This window comes from Daucus carota, chromosome 8 (genome assembly GCF_001625215.2).
Source record: "Daucus carota subsp. sativus chromosome 8, DH1 v3.0, whole genome shotgun sequence".
Taxonomy (NCBI): domain Eukaryota; kingdom Viridiplantae; phylum Streptophyta; class Magnoliopsida; order Apiales; family Apiaceae; genus Daucus; species Daucus carota.
Genome location: NC_030388.2, coordinates 422,983 through 447,749, shown reverse-complemented (window position 1 = coordinate 447,749; position 24,767 = coordinate 422,983). Strand labels below are relative to the sequence as shown.

The window sequence follows — 24,767 nt, the reverse complement described above, 5'->3', positions numbered from 1 at the left end:
TATATTTTTATACATGTATTTACACCTCAAAAAAAAAAATCAATAAATTATTATGGATCATCATTGCGTTTGAATAATATGAGATGAAATGTCACTACAACTATTGCGTTGTTTGGATGATTTTTGATTCATTATAGTACTGTGAGTTGTGGTCACGTAGGATGGCTATCATAGAATCATAATACATACTTTTAAATTGTGTATAAACGATATAATTATTGGTAGTCCACCATTTTTAATGTTCTTTCACATTGGCACCTATTGTATGTCTGCTGGTGTCATCGATTTCTCTGTTTGGATTCCGAGATGGCAGTGCTTCGTCTGTCTTATATGCGAACTTTCCTGCCTGTGTCCAGATTCTATATAAAGAGTAGTAATATATATCTACGTACCATGCAATATGCATGGTCTGTTTGTGACAAGTGACAATGTATCCGTTTTATTACATATATCTACCAACTATCCTTTAGCTTGTTCTTCTGAGTTCTAATTAAGTGATACTAAGTACTTTGTTAACATTTCTAGGTTCTATAACATATATACCCTCGAAATAGTGACCCTTAAACTTTTCTGTCAACCAATGATTATTTGCATTGTTTTAAGATTTTATTTTGTTCTTTGGCTCTCATTTTTAATCTCTGACTCGAGTAAACACGACTCATGTTATATTTATACAAAACATACACAGTTATGTGTGTGTTTATACAGGAGTATATAATCAAATTGTATGAGCTTAATCTAAAGTTTGAATCCCTTCTCAGTACAAAAGCTTATAATAGCAAAGATAACATATATGATATTAAATTAATACAATAATACATAGAGCAAAATATAGATGAAAATACTATTAAGGCCTTCTTATAAATTTTAAAAAAAAAATTGAAGATAATTTAAAAGTATGGATTATTTAAATATTAGCTAAATTTAAAATAAAACTTAAAACTATACCAAAACTCACTTTCAGTATTAAAATTTAACATCAAATTAAAACAAAATATATCGGTTCAATTTTGAGCATGGTATTGAGCTGTAAATGAACAAAACTCGAACTCGCATCGTTTGAGCGAATTCTGTTCGTTTACCAAAAATATCTGATCTCAAATAAAATTCGTTTACTAACTAGACGAATCTGAACCAAGTTTTTCGCCAATACGAGCTCGTTTACTTGAAGATTCATTTGAGTTCAAGCTGAACTCGTCTAACTCGACTCCACTTGAATAAGTTTATATATTCTAAAATTTAGAATATCACGAATAACATGAAAAGTTCAAAGAAAACTGAGCTAACATTAGAAAACATTAAAAGGTTTTTATATTAAATGCAAATAGAGAAGAATAATATCGAAAATGAAATTAAATTTTTTATAAAAGTATTGGAGGAATATGACTTTTTTCCTTTTTATTAAACTGTCGTTGCAAACTAAAATATATAAAATATAAGATTTTTTAGTAAAGTTAAACGAATGCAGCGATAATCCTTCCCTCGAAACCTTAGAAAGGAAAAAAAAAATGTTTGCAGAATAAATAAAGGTTCTAGAAAAGTGTTTGCAGCATCGCCGTACGACGAAAAATACTCTCTTAACTGAGTCTCAAGTGTAAATTGTAATAGACGACGGTGGCGAAACATCGCTAATACAACAAAAAGTTTAGAAAGCAAGTGGATGTGTCATGTCATGTGTACGAAGCTGTCCCGCATTTGCATGTGACGCTTTCAGCTGGGTGTACCTCTACTACTACTCGTGGATCGGTGTCCACATATTTAATTCCATCAATCCCAATATAATTCGTCAAGGACAATGATGGAACCTCGCGCTTGTTGATCGATTATCAACTCGCAGTGCCTCAATCATTTTTTTCACTCAATTGTCTGCCACATAAATTACTTCCACTTTATAGTACTATTTACACGTCTAATCATCTTTGATCAAACGGATAATTATGATCGTGTAAATTGGTGATTGAATCTGTTATTCTATTTATTTATATTTTGATCATCAGACTTTAGAATTTCGAAAAATTGGTAAGAGCCATTAGACCCTTCCGCTTTTAGAAAAAAAAAAAAGAAACCAATATATGATTATTATTTGTAAATTTATCGTTTGAAGCATCAAAATGTTAATGAGAATTAAGCTGGGTCCTTGTAATTTAGTTTAAGATATAGAGTAGTATACATGAATATGTAATGGTTTATGGTTTGTTTGTTAAATAAGTATGTTCCAAGTATATATGTAAAAGGTAGCTAAAAGAGTGTCAATTTAAAAGACGGACACCCACCTTATCAGACATCTGAGGGCATCACATCAGATCCTAATTTGTGCTCCTCTTATATGTGTTTTGTACAACACCAAATGTGAGCAATGAGTGCACTTCATGATTGGCCTTATCCACTACTGGGCTACTTGCTACGTTTTTTTTTTTTTTTTTGACGGATTACTTGCTACGTGAAGTAAGGTTCTTTTACATGTTTTTATACATGAATTATTATAGCAGCATAATACTTGGCGAGCCTTGAGTTTAACCTACTTATAGCATGATATTTGCGATTGATCGGATAATATAATTTGAATGCGGCGGAGGGCTGATGCTCGAATGTTCATTGCGCCATATGAAGAGCTGGAGCTCTATACAATTATACATGAAATTTTAGCATTATTAAATATCAGCTACGATGGTTGAACCGGTGTTTATCACGTTTTTGTTTTTATTTGACCTTTATTTTTATACATTATTATACTATTGTTAATTTAATAATGAATACTTAAATACGTACGTACAAGATTAAGTCGGCCATAAAAGAATCGTAGTATATTTTGGTTAAAGATTTGTTGACAGGGACGTCAAGTGTCTAGATACAATATCAAATTCAGGCTAAAATTTGTACACTCGTATATGTTAAGTACGTTGCTTACACTTATAAGCCGAATTATAAGGTAGGTACTCAGACAAGTGTTCTAAAAATGATACAGGCGGCAGTCCATGCGATGGCTAGCCAGGCGACAATGAATACAAATTTATTAGAACACTAAAATATCTTATAAATTATATTTCGAGGAAACAGATTTGCACAAATTAGCTTCTTATGTTTGCGTCAACTTGCATTCTCGCAATATAAAAACGTAAACAACAGACATTCTCATGTGTTGATGAGGGTAATAACTCTTTTTCATGATACAAATTTGAAAATAATAAAGTTGATCACCTATTCTCTTATTTTGAGTCGAGTTTGTTTTTCTTGTGAAGCAGAATTTGTGAATTTGCCAAATCTGACCCTTACACGAGAAGAAGACCCCGTTGTAGGCTTACTTTTCAACATAAACGGCAGGAGAAGTAGAAGCAACCCATTTATGACCCAACAACTCTTATACGTCCAAGAAAGAATTTCGATATGCTCTGATTATTATATATCTTTTTTACGAGTGACGACTACCTCATTAGCAATAAGTATTTAAATTTTTTTTTACCATCACTTCAACCAAACAAGAGCTACCGATAATTATTATCTTCTGCGCGGGAAATCAATAGGAGGGATTTTTAGTTATTATTTTTCCTTTGTTATGAGCTTTAACGAAGTAGTAACACAATTTCTAGGAGTATTAGCAACTGGATATTTATTATTTTAAACTTGATATTTATTATTAGCACCCCAGATCTGGTCGACCTTATGGGCCTAGGTTTGAAGCCCAATAAGCAGCTTAAAGGCCTGATTCTCATTTGACCCAACAGTCCTATAAATCAACTTCTGTTTGTATTATGTACCAAGGGGCATTGGTAGGCCTCATTTCGGCTGCTGCATCTGCTAGTCCATCTCTTCTCCTGGTCGTCTAACTCAATCTAATTTGGGTGCATGAAGCCAACCAGAGCCCGTTTGGTTGACTTCAAATTCACGTCCAGATTTCTAATTCTTTCAGAGATAATCTTGATTATAAGCCAGTAATAAGGTTATATAAATCATTAATTATGTGAGCATATGTATTATAGAGCCTCATTAACAAAAATTAAATTTGATTAGAGTCTCATGAAAATGAGGATTGATTCTATTTATATTGCGAGTAATATTGAGAAGGATGTCCGAATTTTATTCGTTTTTGTATCTTAATGACCAGAATTTTGAATTTATAAAAGGTGGATAAACATTATTTTTATGTTTCATAGAAATGACTGAGGGGCCATTTTTTAAGAAAACAACTAGTACTTTTTGTGCCATTTAGCCACCTTATTATAAATTAAAATAAAATATAATAACATAATTAAAAATTTGAAATTTCTGTTGGAAGTTTGTCATTTTGAGCACCAATTTGAGTGAGGCCCGGCTACGTGCTCGTGGCGGGTTATGCTTGGATTATGTTCTCCTCCGAGAGAGCTTTTCAATGCATGTTTATTCACTCAAAACGACTAAGGAATGGATGAGTTGTGATGATCCAAAGTTGCTTCCTTGGTAGTGGAAAATTAGAAAAGAGAGCAAGTATCCCACATAGAGAAGAATATGGGCCTTTAATGGGTTTATATAGTAGAACACTCTTGTAGTGTTTAACTTGTGTTAGTATGTTATGCTCCACCACCTACGTGCGCGCAGGGGGGGTGCAAATTGTGGGATTTCGAGGGGAGTTTCGTGGCTTCGCAAGCCTCGGGCTTTTCCGCGTGTGCGACCTGCGGACACGAATGCAGCAAAATCTGGGCCCGAAGAATTACGGACTAGTTTTGCTGAATTTAATTTTCCACTGGGCTTGGGCTCAATTAAATTGACAGAAATTAATTCCGATTTGATTTCGGATTAATTGTTTGAAATTAATTCGATTTGATTTCGGATTTAATTTATAACCGCGTAAATTAATTAAACGCGTTTTAATTAATTGAGAAGCGTAGCGCACAAGCCTTGCATCGCCTATATATATTCATTATAGCTTAGGGTTTTAGATATACGAAAACACAGCCTCTCGCATCCCAAAACCCTAGCCGCGTCGGTGATAGTTCTCAGTCTTGTTCTTGTTCGTCGAAGGTGCTTGTTGCATCGTTCAATCCGTTTTATCCTGGGAGGCGATCGTTCATCACACACGGTGAGGGCGAAATACGCTTTAAGGAGACAGTTACGCACTGGACTCGAATTTCCGTTCATATATCCTTCGTTCTGTTTTGTCTCCTTACACCTACTGTTTTGTCACACACACACAAACGCACGTACTGTTTTGTTGGTTTTTTGCACAGATTGTATAACAATCTTAAAGCGTATTTTTATTCTGTTTTACATCTGTGGTTGATCTGATTTGGTTTGTTTGCGTGTTGATTCACAGTATAATGGAGAATGTTAACAATGCTATCCCCACGAGCGGTACGGCTGTTGATCCCAACGCACTGGTTAATCCAGATGGGGGTCAGACGCAGCAGTCGCAGGCTAACCCCAACGCACTGGTTAATCCAGATGGGGGTGTGCCATCTGGTTCTGGACCTACGCCTGCGGGCTCTGGTTCTGGACCTACACCTGCGGGCTTCGGCTTCGGGACTACGCCTCCGGGCTACGGTTCTGGGACTACGCCTCCGGGCTACGGTTCTGGGACTACGCCTCCGGGCTATGGTCCTGCGGGACAGATGACCTTTGGTCAGTTCAGTGTTCCACTTACACACTGTCTGGCAGGACATGTTCCTCAGCCGAATAGGACTGCTGTGCCTGTTGCGCCTGTTGCGCCCTTTGCGCCAGCTGTGCCTCATGTGCCTACTTCTCACGCTGAAAGGCCAGAAAAGTTCAACGGAACGAACTTCAAACAGTGGAAGCAGAAGATGTTGTTCTACCTGACCACACTGAATTTGTCTCGCTATCTGAGAGAAGAGACACCTATGCTCACTGCTGAGAGCGATACGCAGGCGGTGTTTGCCGTTGATGCATGGAAGCACTCCGACTATATTTGTCGGAACTATGTGCTTAATGGTTTGACTGGCCCGCTGTATGATGTGTACAGTTCGAAGATAACATCTAAGGACTTATGGGAATCACTTGACCGTAAGTATAAAACCGAAGATGCCGGTGCCAAGAAGTGGATTGTTGGACGCTTTCTTGACTACAAGATGGTGGATTCCAAGACTGTTGACAGTCAGGTGCAAGAGTTGCAGCTGATTATTCATGAGATGCATGCCGAGCGGATGGGTCTCACAGAATCTTTCCAAGTTGCTGCTGTAATAGAAAAGCTGCCTCCTGGATGGAAAGATTTCCAGAACTACCTTAAGCATAAGCGAAAGGAGATGACTATGGAGGATCTGATTGTTAGACTTCGCATTGAAGAAAATAACAGGGGATCTGGAAAGAAGCATATTGCCGGTGAAAAGGCAAATATGGTGGAGCATGCTCAAAGCTCCAAGTCCAAGAAGACCAGTTCCAGGAAAGGGGCTAAACTGGCACCCAAAGGAGGAGTTTCGAAGCCTTCGAAGTTCCAAGGAAAGTGCTTCAACTGTGACAAAGTTGGTCATAGGTCTGCTGACTGTAGGAAGCCTAAGAAGACCAAGAAGAAAGAAGCAAACATGGTTGATGATATCTCCAAGGAGATAGGTGATATAGACCTCTGTGCTACGGTCTTTGAGGTGAACCTGGTTGGATCTAATCCGCGAGAATGGTGGATTGATACAGGAGCATCTAGGCATATTTGCTCCGACAAGGTGACTTTCTCTAGCCTTGTAGCTTCTGATGCTGGTGAGAAGCTCTACATGGGAAACTCTGCGACTTCTACCATTGAAGGGGAAGGCACGGTGATTCTGAAGATGACCTCTGGGAAGAATCTGACTTTGAAGAATGTACTTTATGTGCCTGATATTCGCAAGAACCTTGTGTCCGGTTCTTTGTTGAGTAAACATGGCTTTCGCATTGTAATAGAGTCAGATAAAGTTGTTTTGTCTAAGAAGGGTATGTATGTAGGCAAGGGCTATGCTAGTGATGGGCTGTTTAAGCTCAATGTAATGTCCGTTAAGGAAAATAATGAAATGAAGAATTCTTCTGCTTACTTGCTTGAGTCTCCTAATTTATGGCATGCTAGATTAGGACATGTGAATTATGACACTTTACGAAGATTAAGTGCAAAAGAATACATACCAAAATTAACTATCGATTCAAAACATAAGTGTGAAACTTGTGTTGAGGCAAAATTAACGAGATCATCTTTTAAACGTGTGGAAAGAAACACCAAGGTGCTGGACCTAATACATAGCGATATATGTGATTTAAAATTCGCTCCAACAAGAGGAGGAAATAAGTATTTTATTACATTCATAGATGATTGTACAAAATACTGCTATGTATATTTGCTGAAAAGCAAAGATGAAGCTATAGATAAATTTAAAATCTATAAGGAAGAAGTCGAGAGACAACAAACTGAGAAAATCAAAAGGATTCGTAGCGATCGTGGAGGTGAATATGTTGAACCGTTTGGGGAATTCTGTTCACAACATGGTATAATCCATGAGGTCACTGCACCATACTCCCCTCAGTCAAATGGAGTGGCTGAGAGGAAGAATCGCACTCTCAAAGAGATGATGAATGCGATGTTGCTAAGCTCTGGACTTCCGCAATCGATGTGGGGGGAAGCCATCTTAAGCGCAAATAATATTTTAAATATTACGATGCGCAAGAATAAGGATGTGAGTCCTTATGAAATGTGGGAGAAAAAGAAACCGAGCTACAAACACCTGAAAGTGTGGGGGTGCCTTGCTAAGGTACTGATCCCTACACCTAAGAAGGTGAAGATTGGTCCGAAAACCGTGGATTGTATCTTCATCGGATATCCTACGCGTAGTACAGCATATCGGTTTCTTGTGTATGATTCTAAGATTCCTGAGATTCAAAAGAATACGATCATGGAATCAAGAAATGCCTCATTCTTTGAGACTACGTTTCCTTGTAATCCAAGAAACGAGCACCCTACGACATCTAAACGAACTCATGAATCTGTAGATGATGAAAATGAGAATGATGAAAGTGATGATGAAAATGTGGGGGTTGTGAGGAGGAGCAAAAGACAACGAACGGAGAAATCTTTTGGGTCAGACTTCATGACCTATTTGCTCGAAGAAGGTGATCCGAAAACCTATAAGGAAGCAATCACCTCACCTGATGGACCTATGTGGAAAGAGGCCATCAAAAGCGAAATTGATTCTATATTACAGAATCACACTTGGGAATTAGTGGACCTGCCACCTGGTTGTAAGGCACTAGGCAGCAAATGGGTTTTCAAAAAGAAATTGAAACCTGACGGAACCATTGATAAGTATAAGGCCAGACTTGTAATCAAAGGATACAAGCAACAGAAAGGCCTTGATTATTTTGATACGTATTATCCTGTGACGAGAATCACGTCTATAAGGATGATGTTTGCAATCGCTGCGATGCGAAACTTAACAGTGCATCAGATGGATGTGAAAACAGCTTTTCTAAATGGGGATATAGATGAGGAAATCTATATGGAACAACCTGAAGGGTTCGCTGTCCCTGGGCAAGAAAGGAAAGTCTGTAAATTAGTAAAATCACTATATGGCTTGAAGCAAGCGCCTATGAAATGGCATGAGAAATTTGATGAAGTCATGTTAGCACACAACTTCAAGATCAACGAATGTGATAGCTGTGCCTATTACAAGGATGACGAAAGCGGTTATGTCATGATGACATTGTATGTGGATGATCTACTTATTGCCGGAAGCAATGGAAAAGTGATCAAATCCACAAAGGACATGTTAAAATCAAGATTTGACATGAAAGACATGGGACTCGCAAATGTAATTCTAGGAATCCAAATTTCTAGAACATCAGAGGGTCTCGCACTAAGTCAACCTCATTACGTTGACAAGATCCTTGAGAGGTTTCTTAAGGATGATACTGAGAAAGCTAGGACACCTGTGGATATGACTTTACATCTATCCAAGAATAAAGGTGAGGGGGTCTCTCAGTTGGAGTACTCTAGGATAATTGGAAGTCTGATGTACTTAATGAGTTGTACAAGACCAGACATTGCGTACTCAATTAGCAAGTTGAGTAGGTTCACGAGTAATCCTGGAGATGATCACTGGAAAGCGATCATAAGGGTACTAAGGTACCTAAGGGGAACTCGAGACTATGGATTGCACTATGGCAGATACCCAGCAGTATTAGAAGGATATACTGACGCAAACTGGATATCTAGCAAGAAGGCACTAAAGTCTACGAGTGGCTACGTGTTTACACTAGCTGGAGCAGCAGTATCATGGAAATCCTCCAAGCAAACGGTTATAACTCACTCCACAATGGAAGCTGAGTTTGTGGCTTTAGATAAATGCGCTGAAGAGGCTGAATATCTACGCCAATTTCTGGAGGATATTCCAAGATGGCCGAGGCCTGTGACTGCAATAGGGATACACTGTGATAGTCAATCCGCTATTGGCAGAGCACAGAGCACAATGTATAATGGAAAGTCCCGTCATATACGACGACGACATAGTTCCATTAGACAATTAATCTCAACCGGAATTATCACTATTGACTATATACCGTCAAAGGATAATATTGCGGATCCGCTAACCAAAGGGTTACCAAAAGAAGTGGTTGAGAAATCATCGAGAGGAATGGGTCTTAAGCCTATAGCTTAACGGCATCATGGTGGACACCCAACCATTGCTGACTGGAGATCCCAAGAACTTGGTTCAATGGGACAACTAAATCATGATGACCTAATCACTGTGGGGGTAACCCCTGGCCTGTTCCTATGATGAAGAAACAGTGAGACCCGTAAGGTACGAGGTTAAGCCTTGAGCTTTTAATGATCTTTGGTGAATACATGGAGTGGTACACGCATGGAATTCAGTTGAGTAAACGCGGGTTACTCTATAAGATAAAGATCACCTATGTAGGAGAGAAGTGGGGCCGCTTCAAAGGAGAATTGCAAGGCACAATTCTTTAGAAACTCCCGCAGAACCAGGACGATGTTCCATGGCCAAAAATGGACATACTCATGAGAACTGAACAAGTCAGAAAGGATATAGTGATAAGTATATCATCGTTTACACAAACGGTCGAACAGTTCAAGGACAAGCACGCCCACTGTCTACCAGTAAAGTCGATGTGCTTAATCGAGCGAAGGTTCAAGGAGCATTCTCTACCTATCGTATGCTATATCTGATCGCAGAAACTATCACCAAAAGTCAAACCCCGTGTCTGTCTGTCTGGTGTGTGCTACTGAAAATCATCAATCTCACCCATGTGGGGGATTGTTGGAAGTTTGTCATTTTGAGCACCAATTTGAGTGAGGCTCGGCTACGTGCTCGTGGCGGGTTATGCTTGGATTATGTTCTCCTCCGAGAGAGCTTTCCAATGCATGTTTATTCACTCAAAACGACTAAGGAATGGCTGAGTTGTGATGATCCAAAGTTGTTTCCTTGGTAGTGGAAAATTAGAAAAGAGAGCAAGTATCCCACATAGAGAAGAATATGGGCCTTTAATGGGTTTATATAGTAGAACACTCTTGTAGTGTTTAACTTGTGTTAGTATGTTATGCTCCACCACCTACGTGCGCGCAGGGGGGGTGCAAATTGTGGGATTTCGAGGGGAGTTTCGTGGCTTCGCAAGCCTCGGGCTTTTCCGCGTGTGCGACCTGCGGACACGAATGCAGCAAAATCTGGGCCCGAAGAATTACGGACTAGTTTTGCTGAATTTAATTTTCCACTGGGCTTGGGCTCAATTAAATTGACAGAAATTAATTCCGATTTGATTTCGGATTAATTGTTTGGTTTTAAATTAATTCGATTTGATTTCGGATTTAATTTATAACCGCGTAAATTAATTAAACGCGTTTTAATTAATTGAGAAGCGTAGCGCACAAGCCTTGCATCGCCTATATATATTCATTATAGCTTAGGGTTTTAGATATACGAAAACACAGCCTCTCGCATCCCAAAACCCTAGCCGCGTCGGTGATAGTTCTCAGTCTTGTTCTTGTTCGTCGAAGGTGCTTGTTGCATCGTTCAATCCGTTTTATCCTAGGAGGCGATCGTTCATCACACACGGTGAGGGCGAAATACGCTTTAAGAAGACAGTTACGCACTGGACTCGGATTTCCGTTCATATATCCTTCGTTCTGTTTTGTCTCCTTACACCTACTGTTTTGTCACACACACACAAACGCACGTACTGTTTTGTTGGTTTTTTGCACAGATTGTATAACAATTTCAAACCGTCAAAACGTGAATATCAACAGAGTTCAATCACGTGGAAATACTCTACTTGTTATATTGCTGAAATTTAATAGTATAACTGTATAAGCTATCATGACATACGCATTGATCATGATATATGCATGTTGTAATTGTAAGTTTAGTTGCTCCTGTTCAAATCACTGCACGGTGACTTGTGCGCCAACTGAAATTTCAAAACGAGTCGGTCACCTCAAATGTCAACGAAATAGCTATTGCATTATACGAAAGGAAACTAGAAACAAAGAAAAAAAGTCATTTAAAAGCAGACCAAAATAAAAATGATTACGAATATGTGAAGAGCCGCTGAATTGCTTGTGCGTTTCTATCATCTACACATGAATGACGTCCGGCCACAACAAACCTTATCATAATACCACATCCTACTCAATACTAGGCGTTGTAAATCTTATCCCCACCCCGGTACACAGCTTTAAACACCCATGCTATCTCAGGTTATCACCATCACCCCGCGGCTTCGCCCCTCCATCCCAAATTAGATGAATTCTTTGATTTCGGGTACACAATTTAAGATCCATTGATCGCATATCTACATGATTTATTTTTAAAATTTTATTTTTGCAAATAAAAATTAAAATAAAATAAATTTTGAAACTAGACTGCCAATGCACATTAAGTTACGTGTCCAAAATCAACTAAATCATCTAATTTGAGATGGAGTAATTTATTTTCATTTTAATTGGAAATTTGAGTACTGTGAATGAAAATCATGAAAATCATTCGATAATGTGGATTTAGTTAGGCACCTTGAACAATATGACAATTGGCATAGAGAGGTGTTCAACTCAAGTCCTCGAGGGGTCTACATCTCCTCCAAGTTACATTACAATTTCGTCACATTACAGCTGGGTTGCTTACAAGCCTGATGAAAAGAGAACTACAACGACAATACACATATAGCAATAGGTTACATTATTACAAGATTTCTTGCTTAATAATGAATGTATAAGGTTGTATGAGACGACAGCCAACAAAGTAAAACAAAACCAAACCAAACCAAGAATAATATAAAACTAAGGAAAGGGTTAGTCCAAAAAGAGGCAAACTAATAAATAAATAAACAAATAGGTTAAGATCAGAAAGCCACACCAACAAGATATAGGGGCCGTTTGGCCAAGCTTAAAAAAAGTGATTTCATGCTTAAAGTAAAGAAGTGGAGTAGAAGTGAGAAGTAAATAAGTTAATAAAGTGTTTGGAAAAGAAGCAGAAGCTGTGAGAGAGAAGCTAGCATTCTCAGCTTCTTAAAAGTGCTTCTACTTCTTTACACAAACGGGTCAAGAAAAATAGAAGCCAGAAGCAGAAGCAACTTCTTGTTCCCAAACAGCCCCATAAAGGAAAGCCAAGTTGTGCCAGATACATTTTATATTTAATATTAATATTTATATGAATGATTGAACTTATCATCATCATCGTTGTTGTTTTTAATATAGTAACGGATAATATTAGTTAAATAGGCATGAACAAGTCCACCAATAAACTTATTCACTCCTGCCCATCACCATATTTTTTTATTTGATGCGTATTGCCAACTCAATTATTTTCGTCTAATTAATTAACACATACGCTACATTACACAATTTGGTTTAGTTAATTTACTTACAATTTCATCCCCGTGATAAATATTTAATTAGCGCAACTAATCATTTCGGAAATAATGGCTTACATATAAAACAAGTACTTACCCATGAGTGTAATTAAAAAAATTAATCCACCGGCACACCATCTGTCAAAAGCACGCTTATAATGTGTTTGGCATACCCACCATGCAACCCCACCCACTCCTCTCATTTCCCCGTATCGATTTTGTCAATGTAAATATCGGTGATTATACTAAAAATTATTTTGATCATTATTAAAAAATCGATTAAATTAATTTAATAGATGTTGTTACATAGAGGTTAACCATAACGATAAACATGTGTGCAGAACCGGCCGCTGCAATACTAATTCTACTTTGAGGTCTTAAAGTGCATCGCCCACACGGCAGCCGGTAGTTTTTATTTTAATATGATTATATATCTCGTCAATTTCAACATCGTGCTTAACCTGATTAAATATATATACGATAAGTTGTATTTTTACTAGCAAAATTTTTAGAACATTGAATATTTGTTGTCAAAGCTAACAACTCAACTTAAACCTACCTTCCTACATTTCCAAGCCTTCAATCCCAAGATTAAGTCACCTAGCTCTCTTTATTTTGCTGCTACCACAACTATAATTCTTGATCATACCGGAACAGCTTTTAAGCTAGAGTTTCACAATGATGCCGGTATCACCTGATGCTTTTCCATCAAGGAAGCGGCGGCCCTCCGCCGCGGCTTTCGTGTCGCCGAATTTGTCGGGACGGAGGCTACTGCAATCCCTGTTGCTTCTTTCGCAAGAAACTTCCGCTCTCCGGCCTCTCAAGACCATCCTCAACCGGAACTCTTCTTCTATTCTCCGTAAAATCAAGCTTATTTATGTACTGCTTGACGAACTTCTCCGCGAATATTCGGATTCCTCGTTTCCAGCTTCGGCTGACTTGTGCTTGGAAGAATTGTACATAGTTTTGCACAGGATTAAAACTCTATTAGAAGATTGTCACAGCGGAAGCACGTTGTGGCTTCTTATGCATCATGATTCGGTTTCTCATACGTTTCACCAGCTCACCAATGAGTTGTCAACGCTCCTCGACATTTTTCCGGTTCATGATTTGAATGTGAGCCAAGACGTGGACGAACTGGTCGGTCTGATTAGGAAACAGTGTAATTCCGCGGAACAACAGGCTTTTGTGGAACCGCGAGATCAGGATTTGAAACGGCAAGTGCTGGGATTACTAAACAGGATTAAGAGAGAAATTGTTCCGGACCATTCCAAGCTCGCGGAGATTTTTAATAAATTGGAATTGTGTGATTCCGCGAGTTTTAATCAGGAAATTCAGAGTTTGGAAGATGAGGTCCAGAACCAGGGGGATGAGAATTCCAAGGCGGATGTGATTGCTTTGATCGGACTGGCGAGGTATGCGAAATGTGTGCTGCACGGAGCGTCAACGCCTAGAAGCAGTAGCAGCAGACGGAGGCGATCCATGGGGGAATTGACTTTTCCAGCTGACTTTCGGTGTCCTATTTCTCTGGACTTGATTAGAGACCCAGTGGTGGTATCCACGGGTCAAACATATGATCGGAATTCGATTAATCAGTGGCTGGAATCAGGCCACAACACGTGTCCGAAAACAGGTCAGACTCTGTCTCACACGGATTTAATACCTAACAATGCTTTGAAGAGCTTGATTGCTATGTGGTGCCTCCAGCAGAGGATTCCGTTTGAAGCGACGGAGGTTAATGACAAATCCAAGGGTGTCAAAATTCCCAATAAGGCGGCGTTGGAGGCCACCAGGATGACGGTGTCGTTTTTGATGAACAAATTGACGGTTTCTCAGTCAGCTGAAATGATCAATAGGATGGTTCATGAGCTTCGTGCATTGGCGAAAACAGATTCAGATAACCGGGCATGCATTGCGGAAGCCGGTGGCTTGCCTTTGCTTGTGAAATTCTTAGGGTCGGATCATCCAAATCTACAGGTCAATGCGGTGACCACCATACTCAACCTGTCTATACTGGAAGCGAATAAGGTGCTGATAATGGAGACGGACGGAGTCCTGAACGGTGTTATTGAGGTGTTGAGGTCGGGTGCAACGTGGGAGGCAAAGGGGAATGCGGCCGCTACAATATTTAGCTTGACAGGTGTACATGCTTATCGGAGAAAGCTAGGGAGGAAGACACGTGTGGTGAAGGGACTGATCGATCTAGCCAAAGCAGGTCCAACAAGTTCAAAAAAGGACGCGTTGGTGGCCATTTTGAATTTGGCGGGAGACAGGGAGGTGGTTGGGAAGTTAGTTGAGGAAGGTGTGGTGGAAATGGTTGGTGAAATCATCGACGGCCTTCCTGAAGAGGTGGCCGCCATTCTGGAGCTGGTGGTGAAGAAGGGTGGACTGGCCGCCGTGGTCGCAGCCTATCGTGTTATCGGGAAATTGGGTAAAATATTGAGGGAAGGCTCAGATATGGCTCAGGAGAGTGCTGCAGCAACGCTTGTGAATATTTGTCGGAAAGGAGGATCCGACGTGGTGGCAGAGCTAGCGGGGATCACAGGCATTGAGAGGATTGTATGGGAGTTGATGGGAATGGGGACGGGAAGATGCAGACGTAAGGCGGCGACATTGCTGAGGATATTGAGGAGATGGGCAGCTGGGGTGGATCATAACGGAATTGCAACAGCTGCATATTCATCTTCAAGGAGCACGAATATTGCGAATTCGACAACAATTATGTTGCCTTCCTGAGACGAATCAGACTCTCCTCGTCTACAATTCTTTCCTTTTTTTTCTTTATTGTTGTTCGTAAATCTTAACACAGATCTAAGATGTAGGTTTTGATACTGTAAAGTACACTTTCTAAATTTTCAATACAAAACTATAATTTCCCAGGTGGATATTCTATATTGTAAGGTTCTCAAGTTTCATGAAAACCTGTAGGTTCTCACTATCACCAAGTCTGCTAACAATTGTCAAACCATACATGGCAGTCCTCCCATCCTTTTTCTAAGACAACGCTCAACATCTTGTAAATTATCTGTTGTAAACCCGGACCTAAAATCATAGCAATAGCTAGAAACAAAGAAAAGGAATCATGCTGTACTCTCTCTGTCCCTCTCATTTGTTTACATTTACTATTTTGGGATATCCCTCTCATTTCTTTACGTTACTATAAATAGTAAATTTTTCTCATCATTACACCCTCTATCTTCCCCTACTATCTCATATTTAACAATAAAAACTACTATTACACCCATTACTTTCCTCCACTATCTCAAAACTATTATTAAATATTGATAGATCTCACCACTTTACCCACTTTTCATCTAACTTTACTCATTTATTATACATTGTCTTGGTCTCCGTGTCCCGTGTCCCCCTCCAATGTAAACAATTGAGGGGGTCGGAGACGGAGGGAGTATATTTTTAAGGCTAAGAAAAACAGACATTCTCTGACGTGAGATCTTGATACTCTTTGGAAATATATTCTACCCCTAGTCGCTTCGACTTTTTTTCACGTATTTTTAAAAGTTTCGACCGTACATTTATAAATACTATTTTTAAAATTTTCTTTTTGTGAAAAAAAATATTAGTGTCATATTTTAATTCACAAAAAAAATATTAAAAAAACAATATTTATAAATATGAGGTGAAAGCTCTTTAAAATACCTGAAAAAAAGTCAATAGACTATAATATATCCCAACAGAGGGAGTATGATATTATCACTTGAAGGCTGAATATCATTCTAAGAAATCACGATTGACAAAAAAGGAGGCAGAGTTAGCTTTACACCTATAAACTACCTATATAATGGATATCAATGTGAACAATGAAAAGGGTCAGACCATACTTCAACATCCTATAACTCCCAAAACCTGCTGCAGAGAAGAATATTTTTCATCTAAACAACAAACTGGAAGACCATGTACAAAGTAACATAACTCTCTGCACTGACCCCCAAAGAGTAGCACGTCTCAGATCCACTTATTAGCTAGCAATCACCACTAAACCTCTTCCCTCCACAATCAACTGGACAAAGGTGGGAAGTCATCTTCATCTTTCAAATAGTAAGATGATGGCCGCCGCGTGGACCTGCATGCCTCAACAGAAAAGAGGTTAGTTAAACAGTATCAAACAGTGTACAAACCAAAGTGCTCCGAGCAATGCAAGCTTTCTTTTACGGGTAAGTAATATCATACCTAACATCACCAAGACCAACATCAGCTCCAGGATTCCGAATGCCTCGAGTAGGAAGTACAGGGTTGACACTTTCCAGTAATAAATCAGGTCTCGGCTGCCTAATGCTCTCCTGAAAGTGTGCTCCAGGTAGTGCATGAAAAAAGGGAGGATAGTCAATAACTCCATTGGGTTGCACGATAGGACCATTTACATTTCTCCATTGATCAGAGTGCTGTCCATCTAGATACCCGAGCAACCCAACATTCTGTTCGACAGGAAATTCAATAAATCTCGATCCCTGGCCATTGCTTCTGGGGGACCTTGCTGGTGCCTTAATCCTTCCTTTAAATGTTGATGGCCTATAACCACGTGGGGAGCGATTCTACATAATGTACACGACATTCAAAGCAGATATGAAGGCATACCAGAAGGACAGTATAGCAGAACTACCAATGTAGAGTTACGAAGTGCAATTTGTGCCCACATAAAAAGTATTTTTCGTGGTATTAACAGAATATATTACTCCCACCGTCCTACCCATTCTGGCCACATTTCCATTTTTATGTCCCAAAAATTATGGTAGATTAAGCTTCAAACATACTCAGAATTGAAAATATAGTATTACTTGATTGAAGATACAAAAAATTAAAATATTTTTTGGTAAATTGGTAAAATAGTGCTTTTTGATTGATGGATAGAATGAATGGCATATAGGGAGTATACAATTATCTCAAGGCAAAAAAGGTGCGCACCAGATTAGGAAAGTATGTTCCAGTTCCACGTGGCTTTGACATTTCTTCAAAGCCATAAGACGAATGAGGCATAATCATTGGGTTCATAGGAGGATAGAACCCTGGACCATGGACTAAGCCATTGACATTTCCATTTGGAAACCCATTTTGTAATGATGGATGTTGCATAGCCTCCCAGGGATTCATGCTATATAAATGAAGTGGTGATGGCGGAGGCGGCGGCAGTGGTGGTAAAGGTACTGGCCAGGAATGCATATTCGACCTAACATCCAGGAACCACTGGCCATATCGCAAAAAATGGAAGTGAGAGTCAAAGTCCCCAAGAAGATCTAACGATGAGTCTAATAGTTCAAGACTTGCTGTATGTGAATCTGCGGAGGGAACATCCACTGATATAACATGTCCCTGGACCTCACTACCCAGGTCATGACCTTTATCAGTGCCCTTCCGTTCTTCGGATTCTTGTAGAACCGCATAAGAAGCTATATTATCATGGTCTTTTGACTGGGTTTTCAACTCCCCACAACCTAAAGAGGGTTTACCAAAATAAAGATGGGGTGCATAGGGGGGTTTTCCTTCTTGAAGATCAGTTTTTTCCATACATGTACTTGAGTTATTTTGTGATTCATTCTGAATTTGAAGACCTTGTACTCCGGAAATTGCATCATCTTCAGCATCCCCAGATAAGTGGTACTTTGGGTTGAGCATATTGCACTCTATCGCAGAACCATCAACATCTGTTGACCAATGCGTAGAGCCTGTCTGCTTTTCATTTAAAGTTCTGAAATTCATTCCAGCATCTAATGCTGTAAAGATACGGACTCCATCCTGAAGCAAACCACGACGAAAATGTTTATACTTTATGTCTACACAAATATAAAAGGAGGATTTCAAAATACAAATTTACCTGGTCCGAAGTTGCAGGATGAGTTAGACTGGGAGCTGATGTATGAGTTGCCTCGTCTTGAACATCAGGCCTTTGTCTACTTCCATGCCTATCTAATGTATTAGATAAAAACATACAAATTTCGGCAGCTATACTGTCTTCGGACTGCAGAAGTATGTGTCCAAGTTTCCGAGCCCCGAATTTGAAAGCACTCTTTATTCGATAAAAATTTCCTGAAAAGTGATAAGAACTTTTGCATATGACTGAAAGATTGGAGAAATGCAGGAGTTCTGTAAAAGCGTATGCATAAGTTCATAGCATCATAGCAAGTTTTACGCCTTAAAATATAATTATAACAACATAATTGTCCTAGGGAAAAAAGTATAAAAAATTAAAGTTTACACATGGAAGACACTATAATGCATTAAGAATATATAAATATTTAAACAGCTTCTATTATATGTTCATTGATTACCTATGGACTATGATACGGTGGTAATAATCATATCGGAGTAGCAGTCAATTAAATACCACATATGCATCAACAAGAATTGGGTTTAGTGACAAAGAGTGGGTTCTACCTTCACTAACACTGCGACCCAAGTTGTTAAAATCATTAAGTGGATCAATTATGTTCAGATGCTTTTTATGAAAGGTTCCAGTCTGCATTCCAACATTCTTTAAGGGGACTGAAAATGCATCCACACAATGCCTATAGAAATTCTCAGTCAACAATAGCCCACCCACAAGATTTTCAGGTAATACAGCTGAAAAAAGATCATAAGATGCATCAAATTTACAAGTGAAAATGTATATAGTGTTTGAATCAGTAGTTCCAGTATCAGGAATATGTCTCACTCTCAAATTTTGGCAACGATGAAAGACGAACTGGACCACGTAAAGTAATGCAGTAGGTTTTCCAATCAAATTTACTATAGTAGTCCAAAAATTTATATAGAACCTGAAATATTTGATAGCAGCAATAAAGTTAATTTAATGCAAAATATATATGTAATAGAACTTCAACAACCATTCCAGGAGCACTTACAGCTAATGGACCATCTAGTGTTGAGTGGAAGAGTTGAAAGACGTACAGAACTAACGTCTCCAATGCATATGTCGATATTAAGCCGTGATGCGCCCCAAGAATACGACTTTCATAATAACACCATGCTTTAATCAGTAGAATGCTACGCTTAAAAAGATGATCTTTTCCAATGACACGATCAACCTGCACATTAACAAGATTAGCATTGACATTCAAAAGGAAAAAAAAAGATAACAATATAAAAGAGCTCAAGCATAGCATATACCAATTACTTCTCCAACTTACTAAAAGAGCTCAGGCATCATAAATTATGCAAGGTTCAACATATCCATCTTACTTGCAATCAACAAACCGTAGCAGAAAATAAATATATTGATTTCTTTCACCGGTGACTGCATCTATACAGAGACAGGCTAAGACCCTAAATCCGCAACAGAATATAAACAAACACACAAGGAGTAGCAGATTCATCAAAGTTTGAATAAACAAAGGAATAAATAAATCTAGGCCCAAAACCTACCTAAACAACCATAAAATCCTGAACCCCCCCCCCCCCCCCCCAAATAAAATAATAATAATAATAATAAATAAAAAAATTTTAAACCTCCAAAAGTAAATGAAGAGAAAGTAATAATAATAGAAGGTCCTAACAATGATAAAAGGACAGCTTGAAAATCCTTTTATGGTGCTTATTCTATAACAACCTTAATTGCCTAGTAAGTCATATTCAACTGGTATCCAACTATCTGAAGAGATCCACCCCCCCTCCCCCTCCCCCCACCTTTACGACATCACCTAATTTTTGCCTTAAAGTTTGAAGCAGTTATGATTAATAAAATAAAATGGGGAAGGAACACTAACACACTTATGCACAACTTAAAAATTAACAAAAGACTTCCAGAAACAAAATTTATAATCCCCAAATATCTTCCGTAAAAGCATTTTATGCTGATAATATACTTTTAGAATTTTCTAACTTTATACAGCTTGAAGTAATATAACTTCCTCATCAGTACATGCAATTACCTAATTAATACAGAGACGTGGCATTGTCGATTTTCGAATTTTTTGCTCGCAAATATCTAATAACATACTGTTAGCCTTCCTTATCTTCAATCTTCTTGATGAATCATGAGTTGACACTAGACACTCCGGTGACACATAAAACCCAGTCTGCCTCACCCTACAGGTCCACACCCTAAATTTCTCAGGTCACAAAAATCTAAGTGTTCTGTATGGGATAATCTAAGTGTTCTGTACGGGGTTCCTTATAAATACAGATTAAAAGGACTCTCAGACAAAGGGTTAACACCTAGTGGCTCCCACGTAAAATGTATTCAGCAGAACTTTGAAATAATGATTTACCTAAAGATGTTTATTAAATTAACTATAAACATAGTAACTTACTTGCTCAAGAAAGCAAAGAGTACATAGTCCTCCTATCTGATTAAAAGATATATCCACAACAATATTTTCCACAAGGCACTTCACTAGCTTGACCTGAAATTAAAGAAGTCAACATGCATAAACAAGGATAAGATAAATTATACATAGGTTATAATCTCTGACAAGGCAACAACACAACCAAGCAATTTCAGTCACAACATCAGAAATTAAAAAAAAGGCTGAAAGGCCATAACTATTAGTGAACTTAGTTGCAACAATAAGAAGCTAAAGTATGGAAGACATGAGAAGTGATACTCCAAGCTTAATGTACTAAGTGAAGACCTGTAAAAAATTAATAAAATGCTATATATTATTGGACCCCTGTCCGCATAAGATGTATGATTTCTTGTGTCCCGCATTTAAAATCTAAGGATGGTTGTATATATATTGCCTGCAATCACTTTAAAGTTGAATATTACCACAATTTATAAACAAGGAAAATATGAAGAAAAACAAACAGACTAATTAGTTCAAATAGAAACCTTCAAGTTAACTTCATAGTGGGAACACGTTGATAATATAGTCAACAAATCATAACTTGAAAAAAATGCTAAATAAGGAACTAGTAAGATGCAATCAAATGAAACAATTGCACGTTTATATAGTTCACTGGTCGAGCTGAGGGAAGACGAACATGGCGGCTAGTACGGCTAGTTGCTGGTCAAAAATAAATACAATAAAAAGAAGAATGTACAAACATGCAATGACAAAAACTATACATGTCATAAAACACACATAACTAACTAAGAGATAACATGCTAAATTTCACATGTATAGATTACACATTTTGATGTGTGACATTCTTTTTTTCAACCAGTCCAAACCTTCAGCCAGATGCTCCTCACCAATGGGCTGCCTACTAGTCCACAAGTGTGAAATAGAATTCAATAGAGCTTCCATATATATGGTGCATCATGTCAAGATATTTTCTGGAAAGATATATGTCTAAAAAAAGATGATATGACAATAAAGGTTTCCACAACTTAAAATATCAAGTTTATATACATGTCTACATGTAATTGACCAAACAACGTGATTAAATGCGGGAATCTTCTACAAATAAGATCTCATGTTTCTCTAATACTATGGCATTATGTGGTATATCAGTATATGCATATACAATCAAACAAAACAATTACAACCTAAAATAAATAACAAGGAAGCAAAGATGAAGTACACAAAATATATGTTCTCATAAGGAAAAACAATATAGAACACCTCTGCCAGTAAATATAATTACCTCTGCATTTATTAATCGAATCTCCTTGACAACGAACTCGGCCTTGCTATCCTTTTCTTGTCTCTGTAGTTCTGAAACTATTTCACTGGCTACTGCCTCCTCAACATTCGCACCAGAAAATGCAGTCATATCAATGTCCCCATCAGGAAGGTACGTTTTCAAGGGAACTGATCCGTAAGGAAGGACCTGGAAAACAGCGGAATCGGAAATTTAGAACACTATAGCTAAATAACAAGGCTCACATCTAGGTAAACTTTGTAGGTCATAAGTTTCCACTTTGATATGCACTTCTAGAGTTCATCCGAGAAACATAATGTATTAAGACACAAAAAAAATGGTAAACTGCTACATGGCAGGCAACTGCTGGTAATGAACCACTGTTGTCTTATTTACACAAATCAACAAGGCAGATAAGTCCCTTATTAATCACCCATTAATGACGCAGGTGTATTCTCACTAAATGGCAATTACAACTATATAAATCATGTTCATAAACAGTGAAATAAAATGTTTAGAAACCAGTGCTCCTAGGCTTATTAAAGATAAAAGATAGCATACAAAGTGCAACTTGACAGTACATATACCAAACCGCAATTAAAGCAGTCTCTATAGTAAACAAATTAAAACTAAACAGAATATCCTAATGAATTACTCCTACAAAAGGTATCTAAAGTATTTATAAAGGCGAGTGTGTAGCTTCATAATTACCACTCCACGATACAGAGATATTCTTATAGATAGCACATTAAGGCTAAAGAAAGCATTCAATAATTGTGTGGAAAGTTGAAAAACTAACCAACTCTAAAGAGTCTCAAATCCCATGGACACCAAATGTAAATTATATAATCAGTTGCCTCTTACAGTCAAGATTGAAAATAAATAAAATAATTGCATCCAACAAGTTTTCGAGAAAAGCAAACAAACACTAGCAAAACATAAAAATCACATATTTGGATAAGAAGAAACAAAATTAACTGATACCAAACCAGATTAAAGTGGTACATATAAACCAATCAGAAATGATAACAAGAAAACTACACAATTAAATAAATATAGAAACACACATATTTAATTACACATGCAATCAAAAAAAGGGATAAAATTTAGACCTCCACATGACAAATTCTTTTGACGAGGCTATGAATAAATTTGATGACTTCATTCCTCTTTCTATCAGCAAGGACTGTAGGCCTCAAGCTGAAAATGATGCTGCTGGTGATTGTATCTGCTACACCCCAGCTTTTGTCACTTATATCAGAGATTGACGGATTTGACGCTTCTTGTTCTGCAAAGAACACACTCACTTCTTGAAGATCCCCCATCAATCTAACTCAGAAGCATTCAATTCTTTCTGGGTTCTTTTAGATGAATAAGATTTTATCAGATTTTCTGGGTTTGCAAGATTGAAAAGGGGACTTATTTCTGATTTTTTTTTTCTTGTTTTTTTTTTGGGTGTGTTATTAAGGTTTAGGGGAACAGGAGAGTGAGAGGAGGGGTTTGGTAACAAGAGAGTGATGAGAGAGACAAGGAGGAAGAGGCGATACAAACAACGTTTGTTAATGTTTTTTGAGATTGACCCTTTTAGGCGTAGGGATTGTCAATTTTTTTATATACTTCCAACAACTAATAATGTTTCTTAGGTTTCTTTTGGTATATTTACGCTATAATGTTTATAACGTATGTATATCTTAGAATACTGCACCGTATCCAGAAGACAATCTTTCACTGGATTTTATTGTTTTTATTTTCTCATTTGGAGTTTTGTCATATGAAATTTTAGAATATTTGGTCAAAATATTTGACTAAAATAATATAATATAAAATAAGATGATTGATAAATAAGCTCTAAAATTTGTTATTTAAACTCCAGTTTCATATTTTTTTTCAATTAAAATTACACTATATGTAGAAGATACGAATGAATATGATTAAAAAAATGTAGTTATAGTCTAAATAGTTAAATGTGGAGGCTATTCATCAAAGTTCCTAAAACAACGATATACTTCTAAGAATATATCAAATATACTACTTTTTGAATTTTATTTGCAAATATACTACCTTCTCTATAATCTTTCAAAAATACTATCTTTTCAATCTTATTTACAATTATACTACCTTCTCTGCTTTATCTTTTCATTTTTTTTTATTACTCATCTCTTCTCCTCTCATATCACACTCTCTCACTCTTTTCACTTCCTTCTTCCAAAGCACAATCACCGTAACCCCCTCTTATAACACTGGTAGTTTGAATAAATAGGAAGACAAAGAGGGAATTGTTGAGAAAGAAAGTGAATCGTTGGTAGTCAACAGAAGCCGGTCTCAGGCGACTACTCGACGCGTGATACCCACTAGAGCTGAGTCATCGTCGGAGAAGCAGATGGCCAACGGATATCTGTACATCAGAAAATTCCTGGGAAACGTGCTTCATG

The 24,767-nt window shown here is 37.8% G+C and overlaps 2 protein-coding genes across 2 annotated transcripts; one reads left to right on the top strand and one right to left on the bottom strand.

The window, feature by feature from the left end:
* Positions 1 to 13,285: 13,285 nt before the first annotated feature.
* LOC108197198 (U-box domain-containing protein 16) lies at positions 13,286 to 15,683 on the top strand. The gene has a single exon (XM_017364745.2). The coding sequence runs from the start codon at positions 13,477 to 13,479 to the stop codon at positions 15,532 to 15,534; it is 2,058 nt and encodes a 685-aa protein (XP_017220234.1). The 5' UTR covers positions 13,286 to 13,476; the 3' UTR covers positions 15,535 to 15,683.
* An 823-nt stretch (positions 15,684 to 16,506) lies between these two features.
* LOC108200022 (uncharacterized) lies at positions 16,507 to 23,917 on the bottom strand. The gene is made up of 10 exons (XM_017368078.2): positions 23,448 to 23,917; positions 22,339 to 22,524; positions 21,060 to 21,152; positions 19,653 to 19,835; positions 19,463 to 19,565; positions 19,186 to 19,371; positions 18,626 to 18,837; positions 17,719 to 18,546; positions 16,987 to 17,348; positions 16,507 to 16,879 (listed from the first exon to the last, which is right to left on the bottom strand). Exons 1-10 carry the CDS (start codon positions 23,658 to 23,660, stop codon positions 16,813 to 16,815), a joined length of 2,433 nt encoding a protein of 810 aa, XP_017223567.1. The 5' UTR covers positions 23,661 to 23,917; the 3' UTR covers positions 16,507 to 16,812.
* Between the last annotated feature and the right edge of the window lie 850 nt (positions 23,918 to 24,767).

Bases quoted from the DNA above. Each gene is read 5' to 3' on its own strand.
- LOC108200022 (XM_017368078.2), bottom strand. From the start codon at position 23,660: ATGGGGGATCTTCAAGAAGTGAGTGTGTTCTTTGCAGAACAAGAAGCG. The intron at 19,566-19,652 runs GTAAGTGCTCCT...CAAATATTTCAG, and splicing joins CACTAGATGGTCCATTAGCT to GTTCTATATAAATTTTTGGA. The intron at 19,372-19,462 runs GTGAGACATATT...ATCTTTTTTCAG, and splicing joins ATCGTTGCCAAAATTTGAGA to CTGTATTACCTGAAAATCTT.
- LOC108197198 (XM_017364745.2), top strand. From the start codon at position 13,477: ATGATGCCGGTATCACCTGATGCTTTTCCATCAAGGAAGCGGCGGCCC.